The following is a 16,113-nucleotide window of genomic DNA, read 5'->3' as shown; positions in this document are numbered from 1 at the left end:
TGAACCAATAGGGAAATTATTTAGGTTTCTGCAAGGTTTTGTTTATGGAAATCAAACAATTAGAAAGCATGACCTGAGGCGAATGCTTTCGACTTGTTGCAGTTCTTAATATTCCCTGTAGGAGGCGCGCTCTCATCTCACTAGACGTAAAGCACATACTGGGGGGGCACAGAGGGTGTGGAGCTACCTCAGTCAACCGGAGACGACTACGTCCTGAATAACCAACTTCTCTGCTAGCTAAGTTAACTAAAAAAAGTGGACATATCAGGTAGGTTTGTCGATACGGAAACGTTTTCAGAGCTACTTAAACTTTAAAATATAGAATTTGATATCACGAGTCTTATTAAAAGATAGCGCACAACGTCCACGGCGTCAGATTGTTAGCTTGTTAGCAGAATCCTGCTTGCGTCTGACTTGATCAACTGTTCTTTGCTGCGTACATGCGGAGCTTGGTGAGATGTTTCTGTTCTAACTAACGCAATGTAAACGCTTAGCGAGTGGTTCTAGGAAACGGAACTAACAACGACTCAGCGTTAGCTTTTTTTTTTTTTTGTGTGCTAGCTGGTTAGCGAAGCAGCCATTGAAGATGCAGTAAATATAGCTGTAGGAAGCAAAAACTCAGTAGTGTTTTAATCGGGAACATCCGTAAATAGCGATGAGTCACATACATTTTTGTTTAAGCCGGGAGGGCCCCAGCAGTGCAATCACATGTGGGCTCTATGACAGATGTACTAAAGCAGAAAAATGCAATAAATACATTTATAACTTACTTTCCTGGAGACGGTTTTATAATATGCTGAAGGAGTTTTCATACAGGGAACAGTTTTGGGCAGAATCAATGTGTTAAAAGCTAAAAACCAGACATAGGCTATGACAGTAGAGCAACAAGAACTGGTTCATTTTCTGTAAATCATGTTTGAAATGAATTAGTTGTCTGATTAGCCTTTTTGTCCCTTAAAATGATACCACAATTAGAGTTTTTATGAAATAAATTAGGGGTGATTTATGACGTTAGCACAGTGATGTTGAATCCTGTTTTTGTTGTCAGTGTTTACATTTTTAACACACTTCCCTGTCATGTCATCCTCTTTTCCAGTCTTGTGAAGGACTGCAGTGTCTTTGACTCAGTCCCAGATGAGGGACGGGTGCTGTCGACAACTCACCTGAACCTCTAGGGTTTTCATCTGAGTGTAGTTCTGCATCAGGTCTGGGGTGCACCTAAGGAGAGGAAGAATCCTCCAGCTGAGATGGATGACATCTTCACCCAGTGCAGAGAAGGCAACGCGGTGGCCGTTCGCCTATGGCTGGACAACACAGAGAATGACCTCAATCAGGGGTGAGTGATTCTGTCATTCTGACACTTTCCAGATATTGCAAAAATAAAGTAAGTTCCATAAAAAGAAGTCATTTTAATAAGATAAATTAATATTTCCATAGCTTCATTAAGTAACTGGTAAACATCTTTTGCTCGGTTATCTGTTTAGGGCATGTCACAGCATGAACATGTGATACCTTCAGAAGGTATGCGATGTCTTGTGTCTCTCGTCTCTGATTGTGTCTCAGAGCCCGTCGCCTTGGTAACCAGTGAGACTGTGTTAGGGCTGCACGATTATGGCAAAAATAATAATCACAATTATTTAAGACGATTTTTCAATTTATGTTGATTTTATTTGTTTTTATTCAGTCATAAAATTGCTCGGGGTATAATCAGGACAAAAATAAATAAGAAACAAGATGATCTCTAAAATAACTCCTGATTCCCAGTATAAAAAGACCAATATACTTATAGCTCATCGTTTATGACCCAAGGGCTATAGACCTTGGTTTAACTCATTTAAGTCTAACCAGTGCAGACCCAAATACCAATATCTTGCAAATACTGACAGCAAGAATTATACAGTGACATTTATAACAAATATATGCACAAAAATTGCTGCATGGTGGCGCAGTTGTTAGCCCTGTTGCCTCGCAGCACGAAGGTCGCAGGTTCGAAACTCGGCTGCAGCCTTTCTGCGTGGAGTTGCGTGTTCTCCCCATGCATAAGTGGGTTTCCTCCAGGTACTCCGGTTTCCCCCACAGATCACAACATGCCCTAGAGGTTATAAATTGTAAGTCGCTTTGGATAAAAGCGTCTGCTAAATAAATAAACATAAATTGATGTTCACAAAATGTTGCGTAACATTTATTTAGTCGTGTCAATGTACTCAATCTCTCACTTGTGTCCTCAGAGAGGTTAGTTATTATTTATCAGCGTGAGGAACTTATTTCTACCTTATTTATAAACTATTTATTTTACAGGCCCATCAGTTAATGTAATAATTGTCCCAACCACAGCTGCTCCCCCCCACCCCCTAACCCGGTCTCACAGCAATCAGGGGCAAGCTGCACGTGTGTTTAGCGCGCCGCACGCGCACATTTAGCCGTGTTTAGCAGCTCAGGAGCCCGCAGGTGCGGTGTGTGTGTCACTCACTCTGGTTAATCCAACAGGGAGCTGGCTCCGAGAGCTGTCTTTAGCGACCGACACATCACTACATCATTCCCTTTCCTAATGTCCTGAAGAACGGTCCGGAGCGCAGGCGGAGTGTTTAGCTAACCTGCAGGAAATGTCAATGACAGTTATCCAGAAAGTAGCTAAGGGTTACCAGAGATGTTTCTGAGGTGTTGGCTAGGTACTTTTAAGATTGAAAAAGTCAAGAAGGGGGTCTGAGAAGCTGTTGGAAATAGCGTCAAAGTCGCTAAGTTGGCAACACTGTGGGAGGAGCGCTTCATTTGCTACTCAGGGCAGCGCAAGTGGGAGGAGCAAATAATCGGCTTGTTTTGTTTTCATAATCGTTCAAAACTCTGATCGTAATTGAGATTAAAATTCGATTAATTGAGCAGCCCTAGACTGTGTCCTGGAACTGGTCTAAATTGCTGCAGAGACGTGTCGTTTTTTAACAGGAAGTGTGCTGATATTGTTATTCATGCTAGGGCAGGCGCGTAGATAGGGTGGGGGACGGGGGGGATCTGTCCCCCCCCAGATTCAGATCAACCCCGATCCGTCCCCCCCAACTAAGGCCAGAACGAAAACAAAATCAGAGGTTAAGCGCTTGAAGCTCCTTTTTCCAATTACATTGAATGCAGCATGACGTAAACAAACACCGACTCCAGAGGCGCCAAAGTGGGTGCTGCTAGGATGCAGGATGAAGTGAAAAAGGCAACGATTCCTGCATATTTAAAAAAGACCAACAGTGTAAGTAGGCGGGACCGATCTGTCTGTTTATGCGTGTTGGTTCTAGTTTCAGTACGTTGTTGTCAGTGTTGGGATTTACTCGTTATAAGTGCCAAAGCCTCATTGCTGACTTTAACAAGTCTCATCTACAAATATGATCCCTCATGAAGTTACTACTTTACATCAGAAGATAGTGGAGATGTGGAACCTTCAGGCTGAGCAAAGTTTTGGAGTTTTTAGATTTGAAAATCACCTCCCGCCTAGAGGCTCCCGGTCGGGTAGAGGAGGAGATGCGTGCAGCATGAAGAGCGCAAATATTAGATAAAACGTATAATTGCCGGCAGGTCTGGTCTTTGTTGACTGACCACTTTCTCTGGTCATGACTGACTCTGATTATGAAGCAGATTATTGACTCTGATGAAGAAATTCTCTCATCCAGCCAGGAAGATGGACGCTACTGCAGCATCAGACAGCTGGTGCTGCACGAGAGGTGTGTGGAGTTTACAAGCTCCAAACGTTGGGTTTGATGTTGGTTTAACCTTCTCTGGGACGTGATGGATGTAGAAATGATGGTAAAACACCGCTAACGTGACAGACGTAGCAGCAATATAAAAAAAAAGCCACAAAAGAGGCAGATGCCGATGCGTTATATATGGAAGTCAAGTGTGCCACATAATCATATAAAGTAAAATATAAAATTAAAAAGTGTTTTATATATTATATATAAATTAAAACTTTCCAAATATAATGAAAATTTCTAAATAACATAAAAATAAGAAGGAACATCTGTTGGTCAGGCTGAAAATTTTGGGAACCACTGCTCTAAGTGATAAATGAATATTGTTTTTTTAATATATTTTATGTGCAGTTTTTTAGGGTTTTTATGTTTTCTGTAAAGATTGGTGTGCTGAAAATCATTTAATGTTTTGCTTAAAGCACGAGGTTTTGGTTAGTAATTGGTTGGGAGAATAACAAATGACTGAATTAAATAGTGGGGCGCCTCTGTCAGTGCGTCCCAGGGCAGCTGTGGCTACATTGTAGCTCATCATCATAAGTGTGCGACTGTGTGTGTGAATGGATGAATGATACACTGAGTGCGTTTACATGCAGCCAGTAACCCTTTTAAAACCCGAATATTTACAATAACCCGGTTCCGCACGGCCATGTAAACACCGCCAAAAACCCGGATATGCTCATAACCGGGTCTTTAAAAACCCGGTTACTACACCTGGGGTAACCCTTTTCTCACCCGAATGTTTGGTCGTGTAAACGCATATCGGGATATCCCCATCAAAGAGTGTGTTCTGCGCATGCTCTGTTCGCAAGGAATCTTGGTCGAGACGTCTTGTATGCGCCAGAACACCGGAAGTAAACAACAAGTTGGAAGCAAAATGGCGAGTCGCAGCACAGTACCACACTTTTGGAGTGACGAGGAAACCTCTGTCTTCATCGGTCTGGTGAAAAGTATGAACATTATGTCATTTGTTGACGGCCGAAAGTACAGAGACAGCGAAATATACAAGAAGGTAACCGAAAAGAATGAACCGGAAATAACGCATATTGCGTCTTGACGTAGTCCATACGTCCTGACGCTACCCCAACGTCCGCATTTAAATCGGGTTATGCAAGTTAAGCCTGATTTATGCTTCTCCGTCTGCGTCAGTGCGGAGACATGCAACGCCATTATCCGTCCTTGCGTAGGGCTCCAGCAGGCACGCAAGGACGTACGGAGTCGAGCCCACTTTTTTAAACATCCGTCGAACGAGACGGATTACGCAAGCTTGTGATTGGTCAGGGCGCCGCTGTTGTTTACAGCGCCGCCATTGCAGAGAGCAGAGTTTAACTAGCGGCAGACACAGAGAAGCTTGAAGAATACCTCGCGAAAAAACTCTAAAAATATGAACGTTTAATTCTCCCGTGACTGGAGGAGTGAAAAGATGCACAGCAAGCGTTTTTTGTGGACGGAAATGACAGGAAACGTGGGTTTAGAGGTGGGGAGCACATGAAGCGGTGGGAGAATGAGAGACAAATATGTCCGTGTTAAAAGTCTCTTAAATACACAAAAAAGCTGACGGAGAAGCATAAACCAGGCTTTAGAGCACATATGTCAGAGTCAAGGCCCGCGGAGCATTTTTATGTGGCCCGCGAGATAAATATCAAAAATATATTAAAACTGGCCCACTGGCCGATTTTACCGCAAAGACTACAACTCCCATGATGCCTTGCGGCGCCAGCGCGGAGCAGACGCGCCCCCTCCTTTGTGTTTTTTCAGCGCCGAGGCAGTCAGAGGTAGTTGGGTGTCTGCATCTCCGCTGTCTCGGACGAACTACACTCCTCTCACTCAGCGCCGAGTTCACTCAGCTGTTTTCTGACGTTGAAGCCCAGAAACGGAGATTCTAGCCGCTCAGTAATGTGTTCACGACTTAAAGAGAACGTTTTCAAACTAACTTCCAGACAGAGCTGATATAACTCCAGCGAGCAGCGACACGCTCAAACCAGCACGGCTCTGTGGTTGTGTTTCCTCCCCGACACACAACAATGTGGTCAAGCTGCTCAGACATGTTCATCAGCACAAACCTATGTGAGCACCTGTTGTCATCTAATGTTGTCATTATTATGATGAAGATGAACAAAACAACAGGAGTCTCCTCCTCAGCTCAGATCAACCCCATGATGCAGGTATCTGGCTGGAACAGGTGAGCATCACAGTAAACCAGTGGAACAAACTGAGCTTTAAATATGTTGGTTTTATGCTCTTTTTCTGCTCCAAAACATGAAAGTTAACAGGTGAGATGTTGCATTTTCATTTAAGATAAAATAATATTTTTATTTTGTTGTTGGCACGTGAGAAAAGATTTAACCTACAGTAAACAGGAAGTGGAAAGGCTGCAGATAGATGAATAGAATAGAAAATCCCTTTATTGTTCCTCAGTGGGGAAAGCTAGACGTCACAGCAGCGATGACACTTATTACAGGAGAAAAAAGTAGAATAAAACATAAGAAAAATGAATAAACAAGAAAACATAAATCCTGAATAGCTTTTAAAAATGCTGATTATACCACAAGTAATGAATACCACTGATGCCTTTTATTTAAAACTGACTTGCTCGTGTGTAATTTGGTTATTCCACATTCAGTGTTAATGCAGAAATATGTTTGTTTCCAAATTTAAAGGTTCAAAATTGCATACATGTTGTTAAAGAAAACGTGCAAATTTGCGGTCACTTTTTCAAAAAATATTAAGTTGGCCCTCGACTCCGTCCCAGAGTTTCATTTCGGCCCCGTTTGAGTTTGACACCCCTGCTTTAGAGGTAACTCTTTCTATTTATGCTTGTAAACGGGTTATTCTGATCAACTCAGAAACCCGAATACCGACCTTAACCCGATCATAACCCGGATATTGGCTGCATGTAAACGTAGTCACTGTAGTGTAAAGTGCTTTGGAGTCCTTACTCTGAGAGGCGCTATACAAGTGCGGATCATTTATCATTTATAGTGTTGATCAGGCAGAGCTTTGTTGCCAGCGTTCCACTGCATAATGGCTTCAAACACGTTTATAAAAGTGTTAGTTTGTACGTAAACCATTGGATGAAATTACACAAACTGACTGAACTCTAGTTAAGGCGCTTGCAATACTGTGTGTGTGGGGGGGTGGGGTGGGGGGGGGGGTGCATTGGAACTTTGTTCCCCCCCAGTTTGAAAATCCTATCTGCGCCCCTGTGCTAGGGTACTGTACTTAAATCAAGTCTTAATAGATTATAAAAGAAAAAAATGTTGGGTCTGCCTTTTTATTTACACAAAAATCTGTCTCCTACGAGGTTTTCATCTTCAGCTGAGTCTGGTTGATTTTCTGTAAACTCTTATTTTGTTACCCTTCCTACGTTTGCTGAACTTTAGATGTTTTCTTTTCTTCTTCTTGTTGTATTCTGACTTCCCTTGGAGATGGTGTGATTTAATCAAGCCCGGGATGCGTGGACTTGCCTCCCTGTGAGCAGCTGGCCCATTAGCTGATTACATTTCAGCTACTTTTTTCCAGTTGATGTCTCATTTCGGTTTTTTTTTTTAAGCTCTTATGTCTTCCCCTTTTTTTGTCCGATTTAGTAAACCCACTACACTCCTCCATATCAGATCATCTGCATCAGATTTATCCTTCTCTCTGATCCAACTCCAAAACAAAGAGCGGTTGTGGAATGCTGAATTTCCTTAATGGGAGCAAAACGTGGGCCTCCTGGGACCCGCACACCACCTACTAGAGCTGAAGGAAGAGGAGGAGATTACTGTAGTAGGCGTGGCTGGGAAAATCTAAGTGTGTGTGTGTGTGTGTGTGTGTGTGTGTGTGTGTGTGTGTGTGTGTGTGTGTGTGTGTGTGTGTGTGTGTGTGTGTGTGTGTGTGTGTGTGTGTGTGTGTGTGTGTGTGTGTGTGAGAGAGAGTGTGTGTGTGTGTAACAAACAAACGTTGAACTTTTCTAAAGAGGAATGAGCACTTTTGCCACAGCAGTGCACATCATTTTCCCTCCTTCTTTATGTATCCGGTATTCATCCCCCTGGGGTGTCAGATGGCGCCAGTCATTGCTGACAGCTTCATCTTCCTAAGTTTTGAACTTACGACGATGGTTTCAGGTGTTTTATTCCCAAAATTCCAAACAAAGTCCTAAATCATTTGTAAAATATGAAATAATAGAAATGGGATTTCGTCGGTGCAGAGCTGGAGCTCTTCCTCTGGCTCGGCTGAGCTGTGATGGCAGGTGGGAACGCCTGAAATAAATCCCCGCCATGGGTTTGGAGGGGTGAGCCTGCACTGGTGCCGCTGGGTTTGGTAGATAAAGTTAGCTTTAAGGGGGAATCCGACCTTTATAATGAGCTAGAAACCAGTCGTCACACCAGTTTAATCTTTACTGACTGGTTTTCCTTTAGCTGAAACGGCCAGCTTACCTCCTGGATAGTTTTTATTTATGTCAAATATCTAAATCTCGTAAAAAACGTGTAAACAGTTATTTCCTATGAATGTATTTGTTATTGGGCAAATGAACTGTTTCCAGTTAAATGGATTTTTTTTAATAATCTCATCATTTTATTACCAGATTGGAAACTAGATTTAAATAATAAATGTTTATACAGTTATAAATAATTCCATGGCTTTAAATGTTTCTTTAAAACACGTTTAGCTGACATTAGAGGGCAGGGACGCGTATTTATTATTTAACTTGTTGTTTTCCGTCACAATAGTTGGTAATCAAACTGAAAAAGGAACAGATTGTCTCCCTGGAGACGAGCCAGACTTTCTAAGGCCCTGTCCACACGTAGCCGGGGATCTGCCAAAACGTAGATATTTTTCTACGTTTTGGCCTGTCATCCTCACAAAAACAGAGTTTTTTCACACGAAAACGGATCTTTTTAAAAACTCCGGCCAAAGTGAAGATCTGCGTTTTCTCCGTTTTGGGTGTCTGCGTGTGGACAGACAAAACCGGAGTTTTAAGGTCCGCAACGTCACTTTCCGCGACAAAAAAATGCTGACATCACGTGTGCGACCTGTGTTTACACCAGCCGACAGCATGGATGCCCTCAGAGCTGCGCTCGCTTTATCAATTGTCCAAGCGCTGTTTGCTTGTTTGTTTTTGCAAGCGGAATTACTGCTCCTTGCGGAAGACCACAGACGAAGGACGAGGTTAAGAACGGGGGAAGTACTGCCGCCTGCAGGTCTGGCATGTCCTTAACAACGTATTTATCCGGGTACGTGTGGACAGAGTTTTTTTTAAACGAGGTGGTGTGGATGCAAGTTTCTGGAGGGGCGGATATTCGTTTTTAAATAAAACCCCGGCTACGTGTGGACTAGGCCTAAGTGTCCCAGATTATCAGTGTGAGCCAATTTTATTTTACAGAGGCTTGTTGTTACTTTATGTGCAACAATTAACAGGCTGGGTGAGTGAGTGAGTGTAAGAGAGAGAAAAAGAAAGAGAGAAAGAAAAGGAAAAAGAAAAAGAGAGAAAGAAAAAGGAAGAAAGAAAGAAAAAGAAATGACTCTTTAGGGTTTGGTCTGACAGGAAATGGCCTCTGAGCAGATCTGGCGTGATTGTAGCGGGTCACAGACGAGCGTCTGTAGTGGGACTGAGGATCTGTTAGAGCCCAGTTCTGCAGGATGTGTGGATTCAGCCTGGAATGATGTTTAAGGCGGAAAGTTCAAATTCCTGTAGATTCATCACGCACATACACACGCACACACACACACACACAGACACACACGCACGCACGCACACACACACACACACACACAGATCCTTCAATTCTGCCATCTGTCTGCCTAGTTTCAGGAAATCTGCATAGATCAGTCAACAGGAGCATTGTGGTGGGCTGCTGTGCTAATGCTAATGCTAGCACTTGATGAGTGGGATGAAGTACTGGCACAGCTTTTCATTACTGGGAGGGAGAGGATGTGGGAGGATGTAACCAGAAAACTGCAGAGTGACAAACTCGGACACCTTCTAATGTCTACTATTGTTTCCCCTAAACCCCTTTAAGTTTCAGATGTCTTTGAAGGCTGTTGTGACGTCTTCTAGTCGAAAATGTCCAAATCATTAAGTGATGGTGATTTATGAAAACACAAACTCAGTGCAGCGTGGCGCCGTTTGCTCTCCCACGCAGCTGTTTAAGACTCTTTGTGTTCTTCTGACTGAACCCTCTGATCTGTGACCGCAGAGACGACCACGGCTTCAGCCCCCTCCACTGGGCCTGCAGGGAGGGGCGCTCCAGCGTGGTGGACATGCTCATCATGAGAGGAGCTCGTATTAACGTCATGAACCGGGGAGACGACACTCCGCTGCACTTGGCCGCCAGCCACGGACACCGCGACATTGTGGGAAAGGTGGGAGTTGATGTAAACACAAGCAATGCTCCTGCTAACCTTCTGCGCTGCTCTGGATCAAATGAGTGAGCGTTTGGACTCGTGGTCCTAATAAAAGTAGCAGAATTAGCTTTGTTTTAGATTATTATAGGTTGTTTCTACACATGGCTTAGATGACAACGCAGCAGGATGAACAATAACTCGGCCACAGCTGCTTCATGAAGTCAGGATATTGTGAAATGTGAGATGATGTCATCATGAGTGTGAAATGTTCTCTGCTCTTGTGGTGCAGCCATATTGCCTAATGTGCTTTGGTTTGGCGAGAACCAACATGTTAGCTTGTGGGGTTAAGTTAAAGTTGTGATTGTCAAACACTAACGTGGCAGGAGTGTTTCCGCTCTATAAAGACACGTGTAATTGTATTTTTCTGGAAATTTGTTTAAAAAAAAGGAGAAATTTCCCTCCAGTTTCTTCTGGCTCTGTCTGCAAGGAAAAATAGATGAAATGAAGTTTTTTTTTTTGTCCCAGTCTTCCTTGATGCTCGTAGGATTTTCTTATTTACTGATGCTCACAATGCAGAGGCATGCTAGTCAAGTAAACATCTGTTAGTTTGTGTACAAACAGCTTTGACTGGAGGTGATTTAGAATCAGTACTTGACAGATTTACAGTTTAACTGAAGGCGTGTCTCATCGTCTGCCGGATGGACGTTTTTGATTCCTCAGCAACACCAAACTTCAGCTCCGTTCGGCCCAAACAAGCTCTGACCGGCCTTTATCTGCTCCTAATCCTCCGTTTCTCCTCCTCTCAGCTGATCCAGTGCAAAGCAGACACCAACGCAGCCAACGAGCACGGAAACACGCCTCTGCATTACGCCTGCTTCTGGGGCCACGACCAAGTGGCTGAGGTTGGTGCGCCCCCTACAGGCGGCTGCTTGGTTTATTAAAGAGTGGCTCTCAATAATCCGATCTTCTGCACAGGACCTGGTGGGTAACGGGGCTCAGGTGAGCATCTGTAACAAATACGGAGAAACTCCCACGGACAAGGCCAAGCCTCACCTGCGCGAGCTCCTCAGAGGTGATCCTGCTGTACCTGAATATTTCTAAGAGGATTTCAGGGTCAGTTTAAAGTGTTCCTTTGATCACTTTTGCACCATCTAGAAAACGCTGAGAAGATGGGGCAGAGCTTAACAAAAATCCCCTTCAAGGACACGTTCTGGAAAGGCACCACCAGAACCCGACCCCGTAAGTGCGGAGAACCGTTCTGATAGCAGGCCAGTTTCCGTTCACCGGATTAGTCATGGTGGGAAAAGTGTTCCATACTGGACTCATAATTCATCTCACTGGGGTTGTGGAAGAATTGGTTCATGTGACGTAAATGATGTTCTTGCCTGATGTGAAGCTTTTCTCCTCTGGGTGTTTTTAGGTAACGGAACTTTGAACAAACAAGCGGGCATCGACTTCAAGCAGCTCTCTCTCCTAGCGAAGATAAACGAAAACCAGTCTGGAGAGGTACTTCACATGATGTTTAAACCGTTTTATTTTATCCTTATTAGCCAAGTTTCCACCAGAGGAGTTCTGGGGAATGTCTGGGGGGGGGGGGGTAACGGGGAAAATGGCTGGGTCTCCGTACAAAACCGTTCCTGTCAGGACGTTGCTAGGGTGTCAGCGTATCACAACTAGGGATGTGAATCTTAGAGCAACTCACGATTTGATTCGATTCCGATTCTCGGGGTGCCGATTCAGAATCGATTCTCAATTTAAATCGATTCACAGTCAGTATTAACAAAGCGTGTCAGCTCCAGGATGAACTACTTTGTTGTACAAGATAGTTAAAGCTATGGGACATTTTTATTTGACTTTAAACTGGTCGTGCTCCAAAAATGCTAATTTACAATGTAAACTAAAGTGATTCTAAAACTGTAAACAGAAACAATCTTTTGACCAAAAGGCAACATTTATTTTTGCTTACCTTGTAAAATATAACAAATCTGTAGTTACCTAACAGTAGCTTTGAAAGTAATACGGTCAAATACTTTTCAAGTATGTGTAGAAACAAGTTACATGAGTAATCCTGAGTACTCATTTATCAACTTAGAAAATAAATCTGAGAATATCTCAAATTTCTGAGTATGGACAAAATGACATTCAAGTGCCCTCTTATCAGCAGATTCAAACATAAATCATCTCAATTTATGGGACCACAAAAGTAATCGGAGTACTGACTCTCCTAACAAAGATCAAAAAAGTGCATCTCAAACCTGTAACGTGCCAAATGTTTGAGTTCTTGGAATCGATTCTGAATCTTTTTAAATAAGAATCCCGATTCAGACTTGAATCTTTTTTTTTCAGCACCTCTAATCACAACCATTTCAGCAGTGAGTGACATCACTGATCAGCGCCAAAAGGCGTCCGGGGACAATAACATTAAAAAAGTTTTATTGTGACAAAGCACGTCGTGATTTTAACTGAAACCATTGACATGAATATGTTGACGCCCGGTTGGGCGCTGGAAAGAGTTACAGCGTCGCCGCCATATTGGATTGCAGCGTAACTATGCTCGTGTTTGTGCAGCCTACGGTTGCAACAACTGACGTTCTGTTGAAAACGGATCACTATTGACTTTTCCAGCCTTCATGATGGGATTTTTATATATATATTTATGTATTTTGTTTAATTATCTTTATATTTTAATAATCTCATTAATAATAATAATAATCATCATCATACCGTGTGTCTGATTTAGGAAAAAAATGGATCATAGGATGTTTTTTTTTAGTTGGGTAGGCACCTTCCTCAGTAGAAATGAATGGTGACCTGTCTAAGATGGCGGCCGGCCACCACGGCAGCTCGAGTAGGCAGCGCCAGTCCAAGGGGTGTCTACGTATGTTTGCGCCTGAAACGGCCCAGAAAACGGTCCTTTTGGGATGGCCCGGTGAAATGGTGATCACCCAGAAGTTACGATAGTGGAAACGGGCCAACAGATGAGTTGAAGGCGACCCTTTTAGCTCCTGATGTATCTGTTCGTCTCTTTTCTACGTAGCTGTGGCAAGGCCGTTGGCAGGGAAACGAAATTGTTGTCAAGGTGCTCAAAATCCGGGACTGGACGACTCGGAAGAGCAGAGACTTTAACGAGGAGTATCCCAAACTCAGGTTGATATCTGCACACTGATTCTGCTGCTGTTCACTCGTGTGTCTGTTTGCTTTGCACGAATTCAAACTCTTAGTTATTTCACACGTGACACACATCTGTTTGTCCGTCTTTCACGCCGCCCCTCCCTTTTCTGGCTTCATCCCAGGATATTTTCCCACCCAAACGTCCTCCCCATGTTGGGAGCGTGTCAGTCTCCTCCCGCCCCTCACCCCATCATCATCACACACTGGATGCCTTGTGGCTCCCTCTACAATGTGCTGCATGAGGGCACTAGTGAGTATGTCCACCATGGTCCAAAACTCCAGATTTGCTGACTCCAGCTCTGTCGTTTTTGATCAAACGCGTGTCAAACGTTGCCATCAGTTTAGCGTTCTAGAGCAGAAATGTTGCGGTCTTGTGGAAGAATAGAAGCGTTTTTCACTTGTTCCTCGTCCTGCTGTCAGACCTCGTGGTGGACCAGACTCAGGCGGTCAAGTTTGCTCTGGACATCGCTTCTGGGATGGCCTTTTTACACACGCTCGAACCCATGATCCCTCGTCATTATCTCAACAGCAAAAGCATCATGGTAAGAGGAATCTGTAGCTTTGTATTAACTGTCAGGATAAGAAACATCTGTCATGCAGATTTCTCCTGGGAAGTTTAGGTAAAAAAAAAAAAAAAACACGATTTTCTCATCTCCACAGATCGATGAAGACATGACGGCGAGGATCAGCATGGCGGACGTCAAGTTCTCCTTCCAGTGTCCCGGCAGGATGTACTCGCCTGCATGGGTAGCCCCCGAGGGTAGGCGTCGCTCATACCGCCCAGATCTGAACCGACACAAAACCAATAGAGTGATGGATGCTCAGAGCTTTACGCGATGCTAGAGCCTGATTTAATTTACTGTTGATCCACCCCCGCGATACGGAGGGATCCAAGTGGGTTAGAAACATAAACTAATCACAGATTGTGAGAATAACCAGGAAGTGTTTCCAGTAAGCATGAAAACTTCAGAAAACAGACATGGTACTGAAGGTTTGTCTCTAGTTTCCATGGAAACGACACCCAGATGGTAGGCAGGTAGGTAGGTAAACACCTTGTTTGTGTTTGGTGTGATGGGAAATGTCTGATAGAGTTGAAGTTCTAAACTAAATAAAAAGTTCAGAGACTTTTTGGATGACGTGGACTGAAGAGTTTGAGAGAAACGGTTTAAATGTTGCTTACAGACCTCAGGTGGTGTGACAGGGTGAATTTCTGTCTTCACCCTCTAGAATAATCTGGTTTTTGTTGTATGAATCTGATTCATCCCACACAAATTAGATGTTTTTTACTCTTTCATGTGTTTGTGACTCACAGCGTTTCAGAGTTTGCTTTTGCCTCCTTGCATTTAATTTCGTCTCCATGGCAACTGACATTACAGCAGCTAAATCACAACAGAACTTAGGTGGGATTGCGTTGTTTAGAAGCAGCGCCGTAAAATATGATCTTTACTGTCTAACTGTTGCTTCTTTTGTGTTTTCGGGTGACTCTCAGCTCTGCAGAAGAAGCCAGAAGACATCAACCGCCGCTCAGCCGACATGTGGAGCTTCGCCATCTTGCTGTGGGAGTTGGTGACCAGAGAGGTTCCCTTTGCAGATTTGTCCAACATGGAAATAGGCATGAAGGTCAATATTATATTTACAAATGCAGATCAATAGAATTAATTCACCAATAACATAAATGTGCCGCTGCTTTTGAACCTATTGACTGAATGATGTTTTTATTTTCAGGTTGCCTTGGAGGGTTTGCGGCCCACCATCCCCCCCGGCATCTCTCCACACATCTGCAAGCTCATGAAGATCTGCATGAACGAAGACCCAGCTAAGAGGCCCAAGTTTGACATGATTGTTCCAATTCTGGACAAAATGCAGGACAAGTGAAAGTAATCTCTGCTTTTCTTGTGAACTGAATGAAAACCTAAATGTTTTAACCCAAATGCGACGTTTTGGTATGGTGGTGCCTGCCAGTATTGCCTTAAAAATCTTCATCTGTCGCTTCGTTGTAGTTTCCGGTGCTGAGACGAGCTCGGCTACATTGCATTTGTTTAAGTGTGGTATCGTTTTTTATTACGGTCTCTGACACTGATCTGCTGATGCTGTCTCTGCCTGTTCATTGTCTAAGCTGTAATCATGTGGACTGAGTACAATCATTTCCTTACAACTGAAAAACTGTGGAGTTCAGCATGATGGTCTGCTGGATCTGAGCAGTGGTTTTAAGGCTTTACTTTATCCAGACGGGCTTATTTTATAAGAAAATCTTAGGTGATTGATCCTTTAAAGTGGTGACTCATCAAGAAATAACAGATTAACCCAAAGTCGTGGAAAATAGTTATTGTTTATGGTTTTAGTGAGACAGACTGTATGCAATGAAAAACATGTCTCTCTATATATAAATATAAATAAAAAGTGTGTTTAAACAATAACTTGGTGCTCTGCTGTGATCGTACGGTGGCTGTGTTGACATCCTGGTTTGAAACTCAAGCCTTTTATTTTCTGATGCAAAAACCTGTTGGGAATATCAGCAAAATTCTTTTATACTATTGTTATGAGTTACATCTCATGTTTGTTCTTATTTTTACTTTTTCTTATTGAATCTCAAAGCATTCGGTGTTGAATTATTTTTAAAATCCAGATTATAGGATTTTTTCCCCTTTCAACTGTCATTGCAGCATAATACTGGCTGTTCTTTGATTTGGTCTGGTTTGCATGTTGCCTTCTCCATCTTCAGAAATGTCTCCTGCATCACTCCTGTGCCTCCTCTGTCACGTGGTTCAAGCCAAAATAAAGGATGAGTCAAACAAATGTATGTATTTATATAAAAGTGCATTAAAATAAAACATGAAACATTTTGATGTGTCACTTTTGGTGAGAACTGAGTTTAAGAAAAAGCAAGTCA

General features: G+C 43.1%; 1 protein-coding gene across 2 annotated transcripts; it reads left to right on the top strand.

Moving 5' to 3' along the window:
• Nucleotides 1-124: 124 nt before the first annotated feature.
• On the top strand, nucleotides 125-16,066 carry LOC107380011 (scaffold protein ILK). Of its 2 annotated transcripts, none has more exons than XM_015950992.3 (13): nucleotides 125-268; nucleotides 1,097-1,336; nucleotides 9,905-10,070; nucleotides 10,859-10,954; nucleotides 11,028-11,124; nucleotides 11,208-11,291; nucleotides 11,473-11,558; nucleotides 13,090-13,199; nucleotides 13,346-13,473; nucleotides 13,644-13,765; nucleotides 13,884-13,983; nucleotides 14,713-14,843; nucleotides 14,949-16,066. In XM_015950992.3, exons 2-13 carry the CDS (start codon nucleotides 1,248-1,250, stop codon nucleotides 15,096-15,098), a joined length of 1,359 nt encoding a protein of 452 aa, XP_015806478.1. In that variant the 5' UTR covers nucleotides 125-268; nucleotides 1,097-1,247; the 3' UTR covers nucleotides 15,099-16,066. The 2 variants fall into 2 exon arrangements, with proteins under 2 accessions (XP_015806478.1, XP_015806479.1); XM_015950993.3 differs by lacking the exon at nucleotides 125-268 and adding an exon at nucleotides 317-452.
• The last annotated feature ends 47 nt before the right edge of the window (nucleotides 16,067-16,113 follow it).

The sequence above is a fragment of the Nothobranchius furzeri genome, chromosome 13 (genome assembly GCF_043380555.1).
Source record: "Nothobranchius furzeri strain GRZ-AD chromosome 13, NfurGRZ-RIMD1, whole genome shotgun sequence".
NCBI classification, from domain to species: Eukaryota; Metazoa; Chordata; class Actinopteri; order Cyprinodontiformes; family Nothobranchiidae; genus Nothobranchius; species Nothobranchius furzeri.
The sequence above is the reverse complement of the archived record's forward strand: the minus strand, read 5'-3'. Positions and strand labels throughout refer to the sequence as shown.